Below are 19,811 nucleotides of genomic sequence, written 5' to 3' on the forward strand. Positions count from 1 at the left end.
ACTGGCAGGCTACAGTCCATGGGGTCGCAGAGTCAGACACAACTGAGCGACTAACATTTTCACTTTTTTTCACTTTATTTAAAATATAAACTGAAGGACAGGAGGCATATTATAGACTTTGGTATACTTTAGCCAGGGCCAAAAGTACATGGGTTCTGATAAAAGATGCAACATGGGAAGGTCCTGAACGTGTTTTCATCGGACACATCGAATCTGCACTACACACAGAACAATCTGCACTACACACAGAACAATCTCCTCCAAAAGATGCCCAGAAATTAGTTGAGAGACCCATACACATGAAGTGAATGAGAAAAAGTCCAGGTTAAAACGGGTAACAAAGGCCAAAACACAAACCCCACCTCTAGCACAATGACACAAAACCTAGAGGAAGTCACAACGCCTAACACCTCCTTGAGGAATAAAAGGTTTGGACCACACTTCTGGCACTTCACCTTCTAAGACTTCTACCTGAGAAATGGACCCCCAAAATACCTAGCTCTGAAAGCCAACAGGGCTTGTGCCACAAGACCCACCAGACTATAGCCCTACCAGACTATACCTGATAGGAGGTAGCTGTGGGAATCTGGGTCCTGCTCTGATGGACAGGGCCATGCTCGGTAAATCTTTAATCCAATTTTCTGTGGATGGGTGGGGCTGTGTTCCATCCCTGCAGTTTGGAGGGCACAAAGAAAAGCAGGACCCAGAAGAAAGGAGCAGTGACCCCACAAGAGATTGAACCAGAACTGCCTGTGAGTGTCCAGGAGTCTCCGGTTGAGGCATGCATCAGTAGTGACCTGCCATGGGGTGAGGGGCACTGAATATAACAGCCCTTGCATAAGTCCTTTTGAAGAAGGTCACCATTACCCTACTCACCTAGAGCCAGACATCTTGGCCTTAGGAAGCATCACTATGAACAAAGCTAGGGGAGATGATGGAATTCCAGTTGAGCTAGTTCAAATCCTCAAAGATGATGCTGTGAAAGTGCTGTGCTCAATATGCCAGCAAATTTAGAAAACTCTGCAGTGGCCACAGGGCTGGAAAAGGCCAGTTTTCGTTCCAATCCCAAAGAAAGGCAATGCCAAAACATGTTCAAACTACCAAATAAGTGCACTCATCTCACATGCTAGCAAATTAATGCTCAAAATTCTCCAAGTCAGACTTCAACAGTGCATGAACTGTGAACTTCCAGATGTTCAAGCTGGATTTAGAAAAGGCAGAGGAACCAGAGATCAAATTGCCAACATCCATTGGATCAACAAGAAAGCAAAAGAGTTCCAGAAAAACATTTATTTCTGCTTTATTGACTACGCCAAAGCTTTTGACTGTGTGGATCACAACAAACTGTGGAAAATTCTTCAAGAGATGGGAATACCAGACCACCTAACCTGCCTGTTGAAAAATCTATATGCAGGTCAAGAAGCAACAGTTAGAACTGGACATGGAACAACAGACTGGTTCCAAATCGAGAAAGGAGTACATCAAGGCTGTATATTGTCACCCTGCTTATTTAACTGATATGCAGAATATATCATGTGAAATGCCAGCCTGGATGAAGCACAAGCTGGAATCAAGACTACTGGGAGAAATATAAATAACCTCAGATATGCAGATGACACCACCCTTTTGGCAGAAAGCAAAGAAGAACTAAAGAGCCTCTTGATGAAAGTGAAAGAGGAGAGTGAAAAAGCTGGCTTAAAACTCAACATTCAAAAAACAAAGACCACGGCACCCAGTCCCATCACTTCATGGCAAATAGATGGGGAAACAATAGAAATAGTGACAAACATTATTTTCTTGGGCTCCAAAATGACTGCAGATGGTCACTGCAGCCATGAAATTAAAAGACCCTAGCTCCTTGGAAGAAAAGCTATGACCAAACTAGATAGCATATTAAAAAGCAGAGACATTACTTTCCTGCCGAAGGTCCATCTAGTCAAAGCTATGGTTTTTCCAGTAGTCATGTATGGATGTGAGAGTTGGACTATAAAGAAAACTGAGCACCAAAGAATTGGTGCTTTTGAACTGGATTGTTGGAGAAGACTCTTGAGAATCCCCTGGGCTGCAAGGAGATCCAACTAGTCCATCCTAAAGGAAATCAGCCCTGAATATTCATTGGAAGGACTGATGCTGAAGCTGAAATTCCAATGCTTTGGCCACCTGATATGAACAAATGACTTATTGGAAAGCATGAACAAATGACTCATGCTGAGAAAGACTGAAGGCAGGAGGAGAAGGGGACAACAGAGGATGAGATGGTTGAACAGCATCACCGATTCAATGGACATGAGGTTTGAGTAAGCTCCAGGAGTTGGTGATGGACAGGGAAGCCTGGCATGCTGCAGTCCATGGGGTCGCAAAGAGTTGGACACTGGACACGACTGAGCGACTGAACTGAACTGAACCATTATCCCTACCATAGTTTGGCCTCAGGCCAAACTTATAGGGAGGGAACAAAGCCCCTCCCATCAACAGAAAATTGCATTAAAGATTTCAGAATATAGATAAAGGTATATTTTATAATATAATTTGTGCATAAGTTCATTTTAGTATGTAACATAGCTAAATTTTTCTAACAGCTCTTTAGAGGTAAGCTCTCTATGTCTTAATTGGACTACTTTTAGGAAAAGTAAATTTATGTTTGATATTGTGAATAATGCTTTAATGGAAATATTTATGAAACTGCAATTCAACCCACTCTCATATTTAACATTATCTTGAAACATATTCCCAGAATTGGAATTACTAGTGTCTTAAGAATCTGAATGAAGACTTCTCCCAAATTATTATTCAAATGTGCCAACAAAAAATTGATATCCACCAGCAAAGCACAGATGTATTCATTTTAGCAAAAACTGAATGGCAAAGGATAATTTCCACTTTCTTACTTAATTTGAAGCAGAATTTATCTCACTGATTTAACTGCTATGTCCTTGATTATTAGTAAAACTGAATATTTCCCTTAGGTAATGCTTTATAAATGGTGTTTTATCCTTTACTGAATATTTGCAGTGCTTTTTACTTGTTTTCTTATTGACTTTTACACACTCTATATACAGAAAGATATTAATGCTTATAGTCATACATGTTGAGAATTCTCATAATTTATTATATTTTATTTATATTATTTTCCTTTGTCTTTAAAATCAGATAAATTAAACTTTAGACATTGCTAACCTAGATTCATTTTGGCTCTCAAGTATACTTCTCAGAGGACAGTCAGGTAATTAACTGTCTCTTACTAAAGTCAGACGAAGTAAAGAACTATAAGGTATAAAATTAAGTAGGAAAACAAAGGGAGACTGTTCAGTTCTTTAATTTTAATAATATAACAGATTTTGATTCTCTTCTAGTAGAAAGTCTTTTGGAAAAGACTTGTATTCATTTGTTTTGAATCCGACTGACTACATGTCTGACCTCCTACTTGCATAATAAAAACAATCATTTGACACTTGCCATATTAACAATAAATTAAAAAGCATTAACCAGAAACACTGTGATTTGTTAAAATGACAAAGAAAGGCAATATTCCATTCATTAAAAAGTGAATTTAAAAATAGTAATGGCAATTTCAAATTTGGGGTATAAAATATAAAAATCATTATTTGCAGTAGTCTTCTTTTCAATACAGTTTCTCACTTTCAAGTTTGTCCATATCTCTGGAAAATTTGTATGCAAACATACAAGCCATAAAGTACACATAAAGATTTTTAAAAGTTAACTGTTTTACAATATTGCTTCAAGTAGCAGCTCTAATTTACCCAGAATATTTCTGAGTACAATGAGCTACTTTAAAAAAAGACATCATATTGGTATGATGCTAACTTTTAGTTATAATATATTTATTCTCACAAAGGCATATCAAGTTACCAAAACATATTAAATGCAAGTTTGGATGATTCCAATGATTTTTAACAACAACTTCATTACTTTTTCATGTCTTACTTAAAATTCACTTCTCCAGATACATAATATACTTAAGTATTGGTGAACGCATTATTCCACTATTTTACAAATAAATTTGGCAAATGATAAAAAATACAATAGAACCTTACATGAGAATAATTTTTCATGGTCACTATGGCAAAGACTGCTAGGGTCCCTCAGTATTCATTCTCTATTTTTTTCTATAGTCATAGAATTCTCTGTTTTGGCTAGTATATGACCATCTTAAAAAGACCAATTCTCAGTCTCTATTTCAGCTAGAGATTGCTCTGTGATTGCGTTTTGACCAACAGGAGGAAATGTTCTAAGCAACTTTGAAGAGGTAATCCTTTAAAGGAAAGAGCATACTTTTTCCTTTCTTTTCCTGCTTCCTACATCTAGAGCACAAAGATGCTGCCTAGAGCTAGTCATTTTGGGCTAAAAAGCTGAAGCACTGTAATGAGGAAGACAGAGCAGGAGAAAAGAACAAGCCTTGATGACTACAGAGCTGCCACACCAAATCCAGACTGCCTATGCCAACTTGAGAAAGAAATAAAGGTCTATTTTTTTTAGGTATGATTATTTTATAATTTCTGGAAAGTGATGTCATTTCCAGATAATATTCATCCCAATTAATCCAATTTCCATATCAGAAGATGATAATAAGTAACTACTAAAATCACAATAAGGAACTACTAAAATCACAATAAATTATATGTGAGATATATTTAAAGAATTTAATTCAGAAGATGGTGTACTTATTAAGAGCCCTGGAGTCTAATGAACTTAGACTAGGGTCTGGCTGGACATTTACTATTTATATGACTTTGGACACAGTCCTTATTCTTTCTAAGGATCAAAGTTCCCATTCAGTAACATGAGGAGAATAATAGTAATTGTAGTGAAAATTAAAATGAGATCATGTATATAAAAAAAAGTGAAGCACAGGCACAATGTAAACACTCAAAGTAAGTGTTGTTGGGAAAATTAGACAACTACATGTAAAAGACTGAAATTAAAACACTCCCTAACACCATACAAAAAAATAAACTCAAAATGGATTAAAGACCTACATGAAAGGCTAGACACTATAAAACTCCTAGAGGAAAACACAGCTAGAACACTCTTTGACATAACTGCAGCAAGATCTTTCTGGATCCACCTCCTAGAGTAACGAAAATAAAAGCCAAAATAAACAAATGAGATTTAATTAAACCTAAAAGCCTTTGCACAGCAAAGGAAACCATAAACAAAACAAAAAGACAAGCCTCAGAACGGAAGAAAATACTTGCAAATGAAATAACTGACAAGGTATTAATCTCCAAAATATACAAACAGCTCATGTAGCTCCATATCAAAAAAACCCAACCAAAAAATTGACAGAAGATCTAAATAGACATTCTCCAAAGAAGAAATACAGATAGCCAAAGAGCACATGAAAAGATGCTCAACATCACTAATTACTAGAGAAACACACATCAAAACTGAAACGAGGTATCACCTCACACTGGTCAGAATGGCCATTATCAAAAAACACCTATAAATAATAAATGTTGGAGAGGATGTGGAGAAAAGGGAAGCCTCTTCCACTGTTGGTAGGAATATAAATGTACAGCCACTATGGAGAACAGTATGGAGGTCCCTCAAAAAACTAAAAACAGAACTACCATATGACCCAGCAATCCCACTCCTAGGCATATACTTGGAAAAAAATGATAATGCAAAAAGATACATGCATCTCAATGCTAATTGCAGCACTATTTACAACAGCCAGGACATGGAAGCAACCCAAATGTCCATCAACAGAGGATTAGACATATATACATGGTACATGTATACAATGGAGTATTAGTCATAAAAAAGAACAAAGTAATGCCATTTACAGCAGCATGGATGGACCTAGAGATTGTCGTAATCAGTGAAGTAAGTCACACACATGAAGACAAGTATTGTATGATATCACTTATATGCAGAATCTTTAAAAAAAAAAAAAGGGTACAAATGAACTTATTTACAACACAGAAGTAGAGTCACAGATGTAGAAAACTAACTTACAGTTACCAGGGAGTAAGGCGGGAAGAATAAATTGGGAGACTGGGATTGACAGATACACACTACTAAACATAAAATAGATAACTAATAAGAACCTACTGTGTAGCACAGGGAACTCTACTCAGGACTCTACAATGGCTTATATGGAAAAAGAATCTAAAAAGAGAGTAGATATATGTATAACTGATTCACTTTGCTGTATACCTGAAACTAATACAACATTGCAAAGTTTTACTTTTCCAATTATTATATACTGCAATTTTTAAAAAAAGAAAACACCAACTTTTTTTTCCCCAGCAATTGTATCATTTTATATCTTTATCAGCAATGTATGAGAGATCCAGTTGCTCCACATCTCTAGTATTTTTGGCATTTTTTTATGTTAGCCATTCTAACAGGTATGTAGTACTACCTCATGCGAAGAGTTGACTCATTGGAAAAGACCCTGATGCTGGGAGGGATTGGGGACAGAAGGAGAAGGGGGCGACAGAGGATGAGATGGCTGGATGGCATCACCGACTCAATGGACATGAGTTTGAGTAAACTCCAGGAGTTGGTGATGGACAGGGAGGCCTGGCATGTTGCGATTCATGGGGTCGCAAAGAGTCAGAGACGACTGAGCGACAACTGTACTGAAGTGAATGGCTAATTTCATTCCAATCCCAAAGAAAGTCAATGACAAAGAATGTTCAAACTACCATAAAATTGCACTCATTTCACATGCAACCAAAGTTATGCTCAAAATTCTTTAAGTTAGGCTTCAGCAGTACATGAACTGAGAACTTGAAGATGTACAAGCGGGATTTAGAAAAGAGAGAGGAACCAGAGATCAAATTGCCAACATCTGTTGGATCACAGAGAAAGCAAAAGAATTCCAGAAAAACACCTGTTCTGCTTCATTTTGACTATGAGAAAGCCTTTGACTATGTGGATCACAACAAACTATTGAAAATTCTTCAAGAGATGGAAATACCAGACCACCTCATCTGGCTCCTGAGAAAACTGTATGCAGGTCAAGAAGTAACAGTTAGGGCCAAACATGGAACAACAGACTGGTTCAGGATTGGGAAAGCAGTACAGCAAAGCTGTATACTGTCACACTGGTTATTTAACTTCTATGCAGAGTACATCATGTAAAACGCTGGGTTGGATGAATCACAAGCTGGAATCAAGATTGCTGGGAGAAATACCAATAACCTCAGATATGCAGACGATACCACTCTAATGGCAGAAAGTGAAGAGGAACTAAACAGCCTCTTGATGAGGGTGAAAGAGAAAAGTGAAAAAACTGGCTTGAAACTCAACATTCAAAACACCAAGATCATAGTATCTGGTTCCATCACTTTCATGGTAAATGGAAGGAGGAAAAGTGGAAGCAGTGACAGATTTTATTTTCTTGGGCAAACAGTGACTGCAGCCATGAAATTAAAAGATGCTTGCTCCTTGGAAGATGACCTATGACAAACCTAGACAGCATATTAAAAAGCAAGCCATCACTTTGCCAACAAAGGTCCACCTAGTCAAAGTTACGGTTTTTCCAGTGTCAATGTGAGAGCTGGACCATAAAGAAGACAGAGAACTGAAGAATTGATGCTTTTAAATTATAGTGCTGGAAAAGGCTCTTGAGATTCCCATGGACTGAAAGTAAATCAAGCCAGTCAATCCTAAAGGAAATCAGTCTTGAATATTCATTGGAAGGACTGATGCTAAAGCTGAAACTCCCAATACTTTGGCAATCTGATATGAGGAGTTGAATCATTGGAAAATACCCTGATGCTGGGAAAGATTGAAGGCAAAAGAAGTAGGGGGTGGGAGAGGATGAGATGGCTGGATAGCATCACTGACTCAATGGACATGAACGTGAGCAAACCCCAGAGGTAGTGAAGGACAGCAAAGCCTGGCATGTTGCAGTCCATGGGGTCGCAGAGTTGGACACAATTTATCGACTCAACAACAACAATGGCTAACTATATGGAAAATCTTGTCATGTTCTAACTGGCTCTCCTTATGAAGGAGATGACTTCATCATGACTTCTCCTTGATGAAGTTTTCTGCCCTTTTCTAACTGAATTGTTAGACATTATTGCTAGAATTACTGTTCAGCTTACAAAGTCCTTTATATATTCTACATACAAGTCTTCCGACAGATATGTGATTTGAAAATATTTTCCTCCAGTCTATGGCTTATCTTTTCATCTTTTAACGGGGTCATTCAAGAGCAAAAACTTTTCACTGTGATGAAATCCATTTATCAACTTTTTCTTCTATGAACTATTCTTTCATTGTCATGCTTAAGAACTCTTCACCTAAATGCAGGTTATGAAGTTTTTCTCCTATATGTTCTAAACCTTTTACAGTTTTATATTTTACATTTTGGTCTATCACCCAATGTGAGTTAGTCCATTGTATAAGGAAGGAGATTTAAGTCAAGGTTTTGGTTTTGTTTTTGTTCTGCCTCTGTATGCCCAACTACTCCACCTATCCATCTGTCAACAAAAGCATGTTTCTTTCACTCAATTCCTTTTGCACCTTTGCCAAAAATCAGTTGGCCCTTACTTGACTGAACCTACTGATACATCTCAACTCTCTGTCCTGCTTCCTTTATCTACGATCTGTGTCTATCCCCTGGCCAGGACCACTCCATCTTGATTACTGTAGCTGTAAGTCAGTCTTAAAATCAGGTAACATGTTTCCTTCTAAGTTTATTCTTATTTTGTATCCCCTTAAAAATTTTAAAATCACCCTCTCTAGAAAACATCCTGCTATGACTTTTCAGGAATTAAATATATAGATCAATCTGGGTTGAACAGACATTTTTAATATGTGAGTTTTCCAATCCATGAACATGTCACGCCTGGCCCTTAAGTCTTCTTTGCTTTTGTTCATTAGCATTTTTGTGGTTTTCAGTACACAGAAATTGTATGTTCTATTGTATTTATACCAAATGTTTCATTTTTGAGCAACTGTAAATGGTATGTGTTTTAAAATTTTGTTTCCAACTGTTCACTGCCAATATATGGCAATATGATTGCGTGTATGTCTGTGTGTGTATATGACAGAAAGAGCGAGATTCTGTATTTTGACCTGATGTCTACAACTGCAAACTTATTTTCAGAACTATCTTTTGTATTCTCTAGTGTTTGTAGATTCCTTGGGATTTGTTATGTAGCCAATCATATTGTTTGCAAATGTGAACAGCTTTATTTCTTCACTCTAATCCATATGTCCCTTCTTTCCTTTTTTTTGCCTTAAGTCTTCTAGTACTAAGTTGAACTGACTTGTTGAGAGCAGACATCCTTACCTTATTCCCAAAAGCAGACTTTTATCACTAAGTATGATGTTTGCTATTTGTTTTTATAAATGTCCTTTATCAGAGTGAGATATCTTATATTCCTAGTTTGCTAAGAATTTTTAATCATGAAAGTGCTGAATTTTCTCAAATGGTTTTAAACCCTTGCTGATGGCTCCAACATCTATGTCATTTCAAAGTTAGCTTCTGCTGATTGTCCCTTCTTACTAGAGTTGCCTTTTTCCTGATTCCTTCATATGACAAGTAATTTGGAGCTGTAAGATGGACATTTTAATTAAGTAGGAATTATGACACTCTAATTTCTACTTGAATCTTTTATTTTAGTCAACCTGTTCACAGCGAGAATGTGATCCAACGCTCACTTTTGCAGTGGTGGGGGTTGTTCAGTTGCTCAGTCGTGTCCGATTCTTTGCGACCCCTTTTGTGGACTTTTGTGGACTGTGACTGAAATGTCATTTCAGTTTATAAAGTCTCTCCAGTACTCCCTGGTTTTCCCTATTTGCATGTTACCTAGATGACAGAACTCCACTTCCCATTATCCTTAGGATAGGCTTGAGTGGGGAGAAGCACTGCCTCATTTCAGCAAGGCAGACACAGAAAATAGGGTAATAAGCAGGGGAGTGGAGAGCTGTGAAAAGTTAAAGTACAACCCACAGGTTGGCTGGGGAGGGTAGCACCTTATTACTGCAGGGCGAGTGGAAATCAAGAGCTCTAACCACAGGCTTCCCTGTGGAGAAACGCTCCTTCCTTTCTTCAGAGCAAAGGGGAAAGCTGAGTTTTGCTCAGAACTCTGCAGGGTAAGGGCACCACCTTGTTAACGTTGTGCAGTTGCAAAGGCCAGAGTCTCACCCCCAGGCTCTGCTGAAGAGAGCTGCCACCCTGAAACTTCTGGTGGGGTGGAAACCAGTCCTCCCTACAAGCTCTGCGGAGGAAGGGCACTGCCTCACCACTGGAGCAGAAAACAGCCAAGTCAGAGTCTGACCCACAGGATGCACTGAAGGGGGACATCTCCCTGTTACTGCAGGTGGGGGAAGGGTGCTTGTGAGACAAAGCTCTGACTGTCGATACCCCTGCTGTAATGCCTGTTGGAGTGGGAGGGGGTACAGATTTTATTGTGGTGTTCTCCTACAGAACAGACAGGATAGGATGCTTCTATCTTGGTGTGCCATCTTTTGGCTAGAGAGAACAGGCTTTCCTTGGTATTATTATTTTGTCTGCACTCATTAGCATTTTCAGGTTGTAGTTGTCTCTATAGCCCAGGCCAGGATATACGAAGGCAAGAAAAAAGGACAACTAGGGCATTCACTCAATCCATGAATTTCAATGTCCCTAATCATCTACCTTCTGTTTCCTAACTTTCAGAGTGTTCTGATAGGGCATTTTATGGGTTTTGTCCAGAATTTTTGTTTGATTAGTAGAAAGAGTAAAATAGAATGTGTTTACTTCATCTTGTTCAGAACCCAAACCCTGTCACTTATTTTCAGTCTATATTTTTGTGTTCTATCACACTCTACTCTCTAAGTTTCCAGAGGATACGAACTGAGGTTTTATTTATCTAGTAATTAATGGCCTGGCAAAAAGTATCATATATGACATATCTTAAGCTTAGTAGCTGTAACAAAGTGATAATACAGCTTCTTGATCTTTACCCACTATTAGGTTCACAATGTATTAATAACTCTGAAGTTTGTTCATTCAATTAATACAAATCTATTTTATGAAAGCTTCTGGGGACACAACAATTGAGTAAGATAGCTAAAATTCTTGATGTGATAGGACTTACATTCTACTGGCTGGAATAGGACGGAGAAAACTGCAGGCATATGAATAATGTATTCTCTTCAGTTTGGACAAAACTCAAAAGTCTACTATATTCCAGTTAATATCAGGAACATACATTTGAAAATCTGCAAATATTCAGAAGTCTATAAATTTGCATTGGCTAAGTACCATAATTTTTTATCTTGGTACAATGGAACTTTGTTGACTTAGCAAACTAATTACCAACTACTTACCACATAGAGTTGTTTCCACAAACTGGCCCATTCTTGCAGAGTTGCTGTAACCTCAGTCACAATAGAATCTTCAAGTGGAACCACAGTTTCATACTGCCTAGAACCAAAGACACAACAAACAGCCACATTATCTTTGATAAACTACCAGAATACTGTCTACTGCCCTTTCCAACAAGTGTAAATCAAATTTAAATTCATGCAAATATAAAGAGAGGTACAGCTAACTGATTCAGACTCTGCTGCAATAATATGATAATATAAGTGAACTGATTTAATGAACATTTAGGTTTTGCTATAAAAATCCACAATATTACTTTCAGCAGTACTGTCATTAAAGATAGTTTTTAAATTTTTTTCTCTAAAGGAAGACTACAGCACTGCCCAAGACTTGCTTAATTTTTAAAAACTATTTGTGTCCTTTACATGTATCAATAATGCAAATTAACTCATGCTCTGACAGAAATGGGTTGGGTGGGGGAGACTCAGACACTGGGTTTTGAAGTTTTATAAGCTCTCCCTTATACTGATAGTATGTTTTCCTAGAAACCTGTCGAGCAGAAGAATCCTAATCCTAGTAACAGAAATACTGGGTTTTTTCCAACTACCTTGTAAGCAACATTCATTATGGCATCAATCGTCGTGCTAATTGCCAAGGATTTATCAGTGAGCAAAAATGGACAGAGTTGATATCTTCAGAGAGCTCTTTTTCTGCATAAAAAATTAGACAAGTAATCACAACAGACACCAACCATGATGAATCTAAGAAAGAAACCAAATTGCACAATCAGAGATTTTAGCTGGGGGACATGACTTAAAGAGAGGATGAGTGAAGCCTTCTCTGAAGGAACAGCAATGCCCCCAAAATGCAAAAAGGTCAGGATCAAAGAGTTTGTTATGAAGGAGAGGTGTGGTGTCACCTGCAGAGGGAACAGTATACAAGAAGTTACTGAGATGGATGAGAATTTCACATATCTAAGAATTTAAAGAAGTCTGCACTGACTTGAGGCCAGCTCTCATAGGGCCTCTCCAAACGATACTTAAGATACCAGATCTTAACACAGGGAAAATGAATGAGAAGATCCTAAAAGGCTGTTCAAAGCAGAGGCATGACTTGAAAACATTTTTATAATGTCTGTGCCAATTTTGAGGGTTAATGAAATATTTTCTGGGACCAAAGATTTTATATACTGATACACTGAGGTAGATGAAACCTGTATATTGATTTGTTAGCCATAAAGAATATCATCCAGGGACTTCCCTGGTAGTCCAATGGCTAAGACCCTGCATTCCCACACTCCCAATGCAGGGGGTCTGAGTTTGATCCCTGGTCAGGGAACTAGACTCCCACATGCCACAAATAAGAGTTCATATACCACAACTAACAGATCCTGCATACCACAACTAAGACCCAGCACAGCCAAATAAATAAATATTAAAAAGAAAAAGAATATCATCCAGTTGGAAACAGCAAAGGAAAATTAATTTTAAAAATTAGCATTAAGTATAATTTCTCTACATAGCTAACAAACCCTGTGTTCAAAGGTGACTCAGTGTATTAATACTGAGCATCAATGAATATATATTACTTGATCTATGCTGTAAGGCCTTTTTATTTTGTGTGATTTATTCCAGCAGATTTAAAACAGTCATCTTAGAATGATGCCAGAACACTGTCCATATTCATCAAATTTATAAAGTGAATTTTCAGTGCAAGGCTGAGATTCAAACTTGACACTATGGAAATAGAGACATGGGAGATGGGAGCTGTTTTAGCAAGATTTATGCAGAACTGCTCTATGGATAAACTGGAATAAAATTTCTGGAATGTTCCATCTACTAGGTCTTCATCTACTTTAATCATTGACTTTCATAGGAAACTTACATTGTTCCTATTTTAAAGTTCTAAACCTTTGGACTTACCTCAAATCCAAGTCTATATTAACATTAACATATTTTTCCTTGGCTACAATATAAAATCAATATCTTGAAAATCCCTAAAATTCAGATAAAGTGTTATTTAAAAACACACTGTTCCATAGACCAAGTGGAATATAGTTGTAACACTAAGAAAAATAATCAAATAAGGTGAACTAGTAAGTGGATTTCCAAGAAAATTCTGCATTCATGCAGAATAAAGTTTGTTAAAAATGAAAATTGGGGGAACTTCCCTGGTGGTCCAGTGGCTAAGACTCCTCACTCCCAATGCAGGGGGCTTAGGTTCAATCCCTGGTCAGGGAACTAGATCCCACATGCCACAACTAAATAAATAAATAATTTTTTTTTAAATGAAAATTGGTAGTAAGAAGATATACATATATATGTTAATAATATACATATATAAATTCAATGTATAATGCACAGAAATGTAGCTGAGAGTATGAACTTCAGAGTTACATAACTTGGCCTCAATTCCTAGTTTCCTTTCTTCCTTGTCATGCTGCTTTAGCAAAGGTACTTGAACTCTCAAAGTCTTGCCCACCTCATCTGAAATAAATGGATAATCCCATCATCTAGTGTGGAATTCCTAAGCATGATATAACAGCTAGAATCAAGATTGCTGGGAGAAATATCAATAACCTCAGATATACAGATGACACCACCCTTCTGGCAGAAAGCAGAGAGGAACTAAAAAGCCTCTTGACAAAAAGTGAAAGAGGAGAGTGAAAAAGCTGGCTTAAAACTCAACATTCAAAGAATGAGGATCATGGCATCTGGTCTCATCACTTCATGGCAAATAGATGGAGAAACAATGGAAACAATGACAGACTTTACTTCCCTGGGCTCCAAAATCACTGCAGCCATGAAATTAACAGATGCTTGCTCCTTGGAAGCAAAGCTATGACCAACCGAGACAGCATATTAAAAAGCAGAGATATTACTTTCCTGACAAAGGTCCGTCTAGTCAAAGCTATAGTTTTTCCAGCTGTCATGTGTGGATGTGCAAGTTAGACTATAAAGAAAGCTGAGCACTGAAGAACTGATGCTTTTGAATTGTGGTGTGGGAGAAGACTCTTGAGAGTCCCTTGGACTGCAAGGACATCAAACCAGTCAATCCTAAAGGAAACCAGTCCTGAATATTCATTGAAACGACTGATGCTGAAGCTGAAGCTCCAATACTTGGGCCACCTGATGCGAAGAGCTAACTCAATGGAAAAGACCCTGATGCTGGGAAAGACTGAAGGCAGGAGGAGAAGGGAACGACAGCGGATGAAATGGTTGGATGGTATCACTTACTCGATGGACATGAGTCTGAGCAAGTTCTGGGAGCTGATGATGGACAGGGAAGCCTGGCAAGCTGTAGTCCATGAGATCGCAAAGAGTCAGACCTGACTGAGCAACTGAACTGAACAGTCATCAAGACAGTATGGTACCGGCACAAAAACAGAAATATAGACCAATGGAACAAGAGAGAGAACCCAGAGGTAAGCCCATGTATTTATGGGTACCTTATTTTTGACAAAGGAGGCAAGAATATACAATGGGGCAAAGATAGTCTCTTCAATAAGTAGTGCTGAGAAAACTGGACAGCTACATGTAAAAGAATGAAATTAGAACACTACCTAACATTACACACAAAGATGAACTTAAAATGGACTAAAGACCTAAGATTAAGACCAGAAACTATTAAACTCTTGGAGGAAAATATAGGCAGAATACTCAATGACATAAATCAAAGCAAGATTTTCTATGACCCACCTCCTAGAGTAATGTAAATAAAAACAAAAATAAACAAGTGGAACCTAATTAAACTAAAAAGCTTTTGCACAGCAAAGGAAACTACAAACAAGGTGAAAAGAAAACCTTCAGAATGGGAGAAAATAATAGCAAATGAAACAACTGACTTAAATTTCAAATTCAGACTTAAATTGAAGAAAGTGGGGAAAACCACTAGACCATTCAGTTATGACCTAAATCAAATCCCTTATGATTATACAGCGGAAGTGAGAAATAGATTTAAGGGACTAGATTTGATAGACAGAGTGCCTGACGAACTATGGACAGAGGTTCGTGACATTGTACAGGAGACAGGGAGCAAGACCACCCCCAAGAAAAAGAAATGCAAAAAGGCAAAATGGCTGTCTCAGGAGGCCTTACAAATAGCTGTGAAAAGAAAAGAAGCAAAAGGCAAAAGAGAAAAGGAAAGATATAAGCATCTGAATGCAGAGTTCCAAAGAAGAGCAAGGAGAGATAAGAGAGCCTTCCTCAGTGATCAACGCAAAGAAATAGAGGAAAACAATAGAATGGGAAAGACTAGAGATCTCTTCAAGAAAATTAGAGATACCAAGGGAACATTTCATGCAAAGATGGACACAACAAAGGACAGAAATGGTATGGACCTAACAGAAGCAGAAGATATTAAGAAGAGGTGCAAGAATACACAGAAGACCTGTACAAAAAAGATCTTCACGACCCAGATAATCATGATGGTGTGATCACCAACCTAGAGCCAGACATCCTGGAATGTGAAGTCAAGTGGGCTTTAGGAAGCATCACTATGAACAAAGCTAGTGGAGGTGATGGAATTCCAGTTGAGCTATTTCAAACTCTCAAAGATGATGCTGTCAAAATGCTGCACTCAATAGGCCAGCAAATTTTGAAAACTCAGCAGTGGCCACAGGACTGGAAAAGGTCAGTTTTCATTCCAATCCCAAAGAAAGGCAATGCCAAAGAATGCTCAAACCACCGGACAATTGCACTCATCTCACATGCTAGTAAAGTAATGCTCAAAATTCTCCAAGCCAGAATTCAGCAATACGTGAACCGTGAACTTCCAGATGTTCAAGCTGGATTTAGAAAAGGCAGAGGAACCAGAGATCAAATTGCCAACATCCGCTGGATCATCAAAAAAGCAAGAGAGTTTCAGAAAAACATCTACTTCTGCTTTATTGACTATGCCAAAGCCTTTGACTGTGTAGATCACAATAAACTGCGGAAAATTCTGAAAGAGATGGGAATACCAGACCACCTGACCTGCCTCTTGAGCACCTGTAAGCAGGTCAGGAAGCAACAGTTAGAACTGGACATGGAACAACAGACTCGCTCCAAATAGGAAAAGGAGTACGTCAAGGCTATATATTGTCACTCTGCTTATTTAACCTATATGCAGAGTACATCATGAGAAACGCTGGGCTGGAAGAAGCACAAGCTGGAGTCAAGATTGCCAGGAGAAATATCAATAACCTCAGATATGCAGATGACACCACCCTTATGGCAGAAAGTGAAGAAGAACTATAGAGCCTCTTGATGAAAGTGAAAGAGGACAGTGAAAAAGTTGGCTTAAAAATCAACATAAAACTTAAAACTCAGAAAACCAAGATCATGGCATCCAGTCCCATCACTTCATGGCAAATAGATGGGGAAACCGTGGAAACAGTGGCTGATTTTTATTTTTTTGGACTCCAAAATCACTGCAGATGATGATTGCAGCCATGAAATTAAAAGACGCTTACTCCTTGGAAGGAAAGTTATGACCAACCTAGATAGCATATTAAAAAGCAGAGACATTACTTTGTCATCAAAGGTCCATCTAGTCAGGGCTATGGTTTTTCCAGTGGTCATGTATGGATGTGAGAGTTGCACTATAAAGAAAGCTGAGCACTGAAGAATTGATGCTTTTGAACTGTGGTGTTGGAGAAGACTCTTGAGAGTCCCTTGGACTGCAAGGAGATCCAACCAGTCCATCCTAAAGGAGATCAGTCCTGGGTGTTCATTGGTAGGACTGATGTTGAAGCTGCAACTCCAATACTTTGGCCACCTGATTCAAAGAGCTGACTCATTTGAAAAGACCCCAATGCTGGGAAAGATTTGAGGGCAGGAGGAGAAGGGGACGACAGAGGATGAAACGGTTGGATGGCATCACCGACTCAATGGACATGGGTTTGGGTGAACTCTGGGAGTTGGTGATGGACACGGAGGCCGGGTGTGCTTCAGTTCATGGGGTCGCAAAGAGTTGGACACAACTGAGCGACTGAACTGAACTGAAACAATTGATAAAGAATTAATTTTGAAAATATACAAGCAGCTCATACAATTCAATACCAGAAAAGCAAATAACCCAATCAAAAAGTGGAAAAGGGACCTGAAAAGACATTTCTCCAAAGACATAAAGATGGCTAACAAGCACATGAGAAGATTCTCAACATCACTATTAGAGAAATGCAAATCAAAACTACAATGAGACACCATTCACACCAGTCAGAATGGCCATCATCAAAAAGTCTACAAACAGAGTCCAAAATTCTGTTCTGTACATCTGTGTCTCTTGGATCAGGATGGGGAATACATGTAAATCCATGGCTGATTCATGTCAATGTATGACTACAATATTGTAAAGTAATTAGCCTCCAACTAATAAAAATAAATGAAAAAAAAAAAGTCTACAAACAATAAATGCTGGAGAGGGTGTAGAGAAAGGGGAACACTCTTGTCTTGCCGGTGGGAATGCAAACTGATAAAGCCACAACGAAGACGGTATGGAGATTCCTTAAAGAGCTAGCAATAAAACCACCACATGACCCAGCAATCCCACTCCTAGGCATATACCCTGAGGAAACCAAAGCTGAAAAAGACACATGTACTCCGATGTTCACTGCAGCACTATTTACAATAGCTAGAACATGGAAGCAACCTAGATGTCCATCAACAGATGAATGGATAAAGAAGTTGTGGTACACATATACAATGGAATGCTACTCGGCCTTAAAAAGGAATGCATTTGAATCCATTCTAATGAGGTAGACGAACCTAGAGTTCGAACCTACAGAGTGAAGCAAGTCAGAAAGAGAAATATAAGTATCATATACTGACGCATATATATGGAATCTAAAAAGATGGCACTGATTAATTTATTTTTAGGGCAGCAATGGAGAAACAAACATAGAGATCAGACCTATGGACATGGGGGAGGAGAAGAGGGAGAAGAAGAGATGCATGGAGAGTGTGACATAGAAACTTACAATACCATATGTAAAACAGACAGCCAATGGGAATTTGTTGTGACTCAGGGAACTCGAACAGGGGCTCTGTGACAGGCTGAAGGGTGGGATGGGGAGGGAGATGGGAAGGAGGCCCAGGAGGGAGGGGACTTGGGCGTACCTATGGCTGATTCTTGTTGATGTACTACAGAAAACCATAAAATTCTGTAAAGCAGTCATCCTTCAATTAAAAAATTAAAAAACAAAACAAAACATGGTTTTAGCAACCTCTAGGGCTAAACAGATTGGAGCCTAAACCCCTCCTTCCCTCAGCCAAAGGTCAGGATCTGCCAAAAGCCCAAGGTCACTCTGGGGAAGGAGATCTAACATGCTATTGGAGGACCTCTTTCTACATGGGGTCCTTGGAAGCAGATAGAGGCAATGATGCAAGCACTAGACAGATGTGTCCAGAGGGAGAAAAGGAAGGGAAAACAACATCTTCCATTTCTGAAACCCCAAATTCTAAGATATGTAAAGACGTCCAAAAAAAAGAGAGATGTCCAAAGGCTTACAAATAAAACAAAAATTCTCCTCAGGATTTTATAAATCTGATAAACATTTTAAAATATTTGCAATGCTTAGTGACATGAGTAACTTCCATTTAAAAAAAAAGAAAAGTATGAAATAAAAGCAAACATAAATAAACCAAGAATCAACAGATATGCAAAACAACCAAGCAAGAATTTTGCAAATGAAAAACAGTCAAAATATCCATCTATGGCCAAGTGGAATACTGAAATTATAAACAGATAATGGAATACTATTCTTTTTTTCCATTTATTTTTATTAGTTGGAGGCTAATTACTTTACATCATTGCAGTGGTTTTTGTCATACATTGAAATGAATTAGCCATGGATTTACATGTATTCCCCATCCCGGTCCCCCCTCCCACCTCCCTCTCCACCCGATCCCTCTGGGTCTTCCCAGTGCACCAGGCCCGAGCACTTGTCTCATGCACCCAACCTGGGCTGGTGATCTGTTTCACCCTAGATAATGTACATGTTTCGATGCTGTTCTCTTGAAACATCCCACCCTCGCCTTCTCCCACAGAGTCCACAAGTCTGTTCTATACATCTGAGTCTCTTTTTCTGTTTTGCATATAGGGTTATCGTTACCATCTTTCTAAATTCCATATATATGTGTTAGTATACTGTAATGGTCTTTATCTTTCTGGCTTACTTCGCTCTGTATAATGGGCTCCAGTTTCATCCATCTCATTAGAACTGATTCAAATGAATTCTTTTTAATGGCTGAGTAATATTCCATGGTGTATATGTACCACAGCTTCCTCATCCATTCGTCTGCTGATGGGCATCTGGGTTGCTTCCATGTCCTGGCTATTATAAACAGTGCTGCGATGAACATTGGGGTGCACGTGTCTCTTTCAGATCTGGTTTCCTCGGTGTGTATGCCCAAAAGTGGGATTGCTGGGTCATATGGCAGTTCTATTTCCAGCTTTTTAAGAAATCTCCACACTGTTTTCCATAGCGGCTGTACTAGTTTGCATTCCCAACAACAGTGTAAGAGGGTTCCCT

The 19,811-nt window shown here is 38.5% G+C and overlaps 1 protein-coding gene across 8 annotated transcripts in view; it reads right to left on the reverse strand.

Moving 5' to 3' along the window:
• The window catches only part of DOCK3 (dedicator of cytokinesis 3), a 263,108-nt gene that overhangs the window by 199,034 nt on the left and 44,263 nt on the right, over positions 1–19,811 (reverse strand). For 7 of the 8 annotated variants that reach the window (XM_070456013.1, XM_070456012.1, XM_070456015.1 and 4 more), the window contains exon 5: positions 11,302–11,398. In XM_070456013.1, the coding sequence (XP_070312114.1) occupies positions 11,302–11,398 (97 nt within the window). Of the gene's footprint in view, positions 1–11,301; positions 11,399–19,811 lie in introns of those variants that run through there. The other variant, XM_070456017.1, reaches the window with a different exon arrangement.

This window comes from Odocoileus virginianus, chromosome 26, assembly GCF_023699985.2.
Source record: "Odocoileus virginianus isolate 20LAN1187 ecotype Illinois chromosome 26, Ovbor_1.2, whole genome shotgun sequence".
Classification (NCBI taxonomy): Eukaryota; Metazoa; Chordata; class Mammalia; order Artiodactyla; family Cervidae; genus Odocoileus; species Odocoileus virginianus.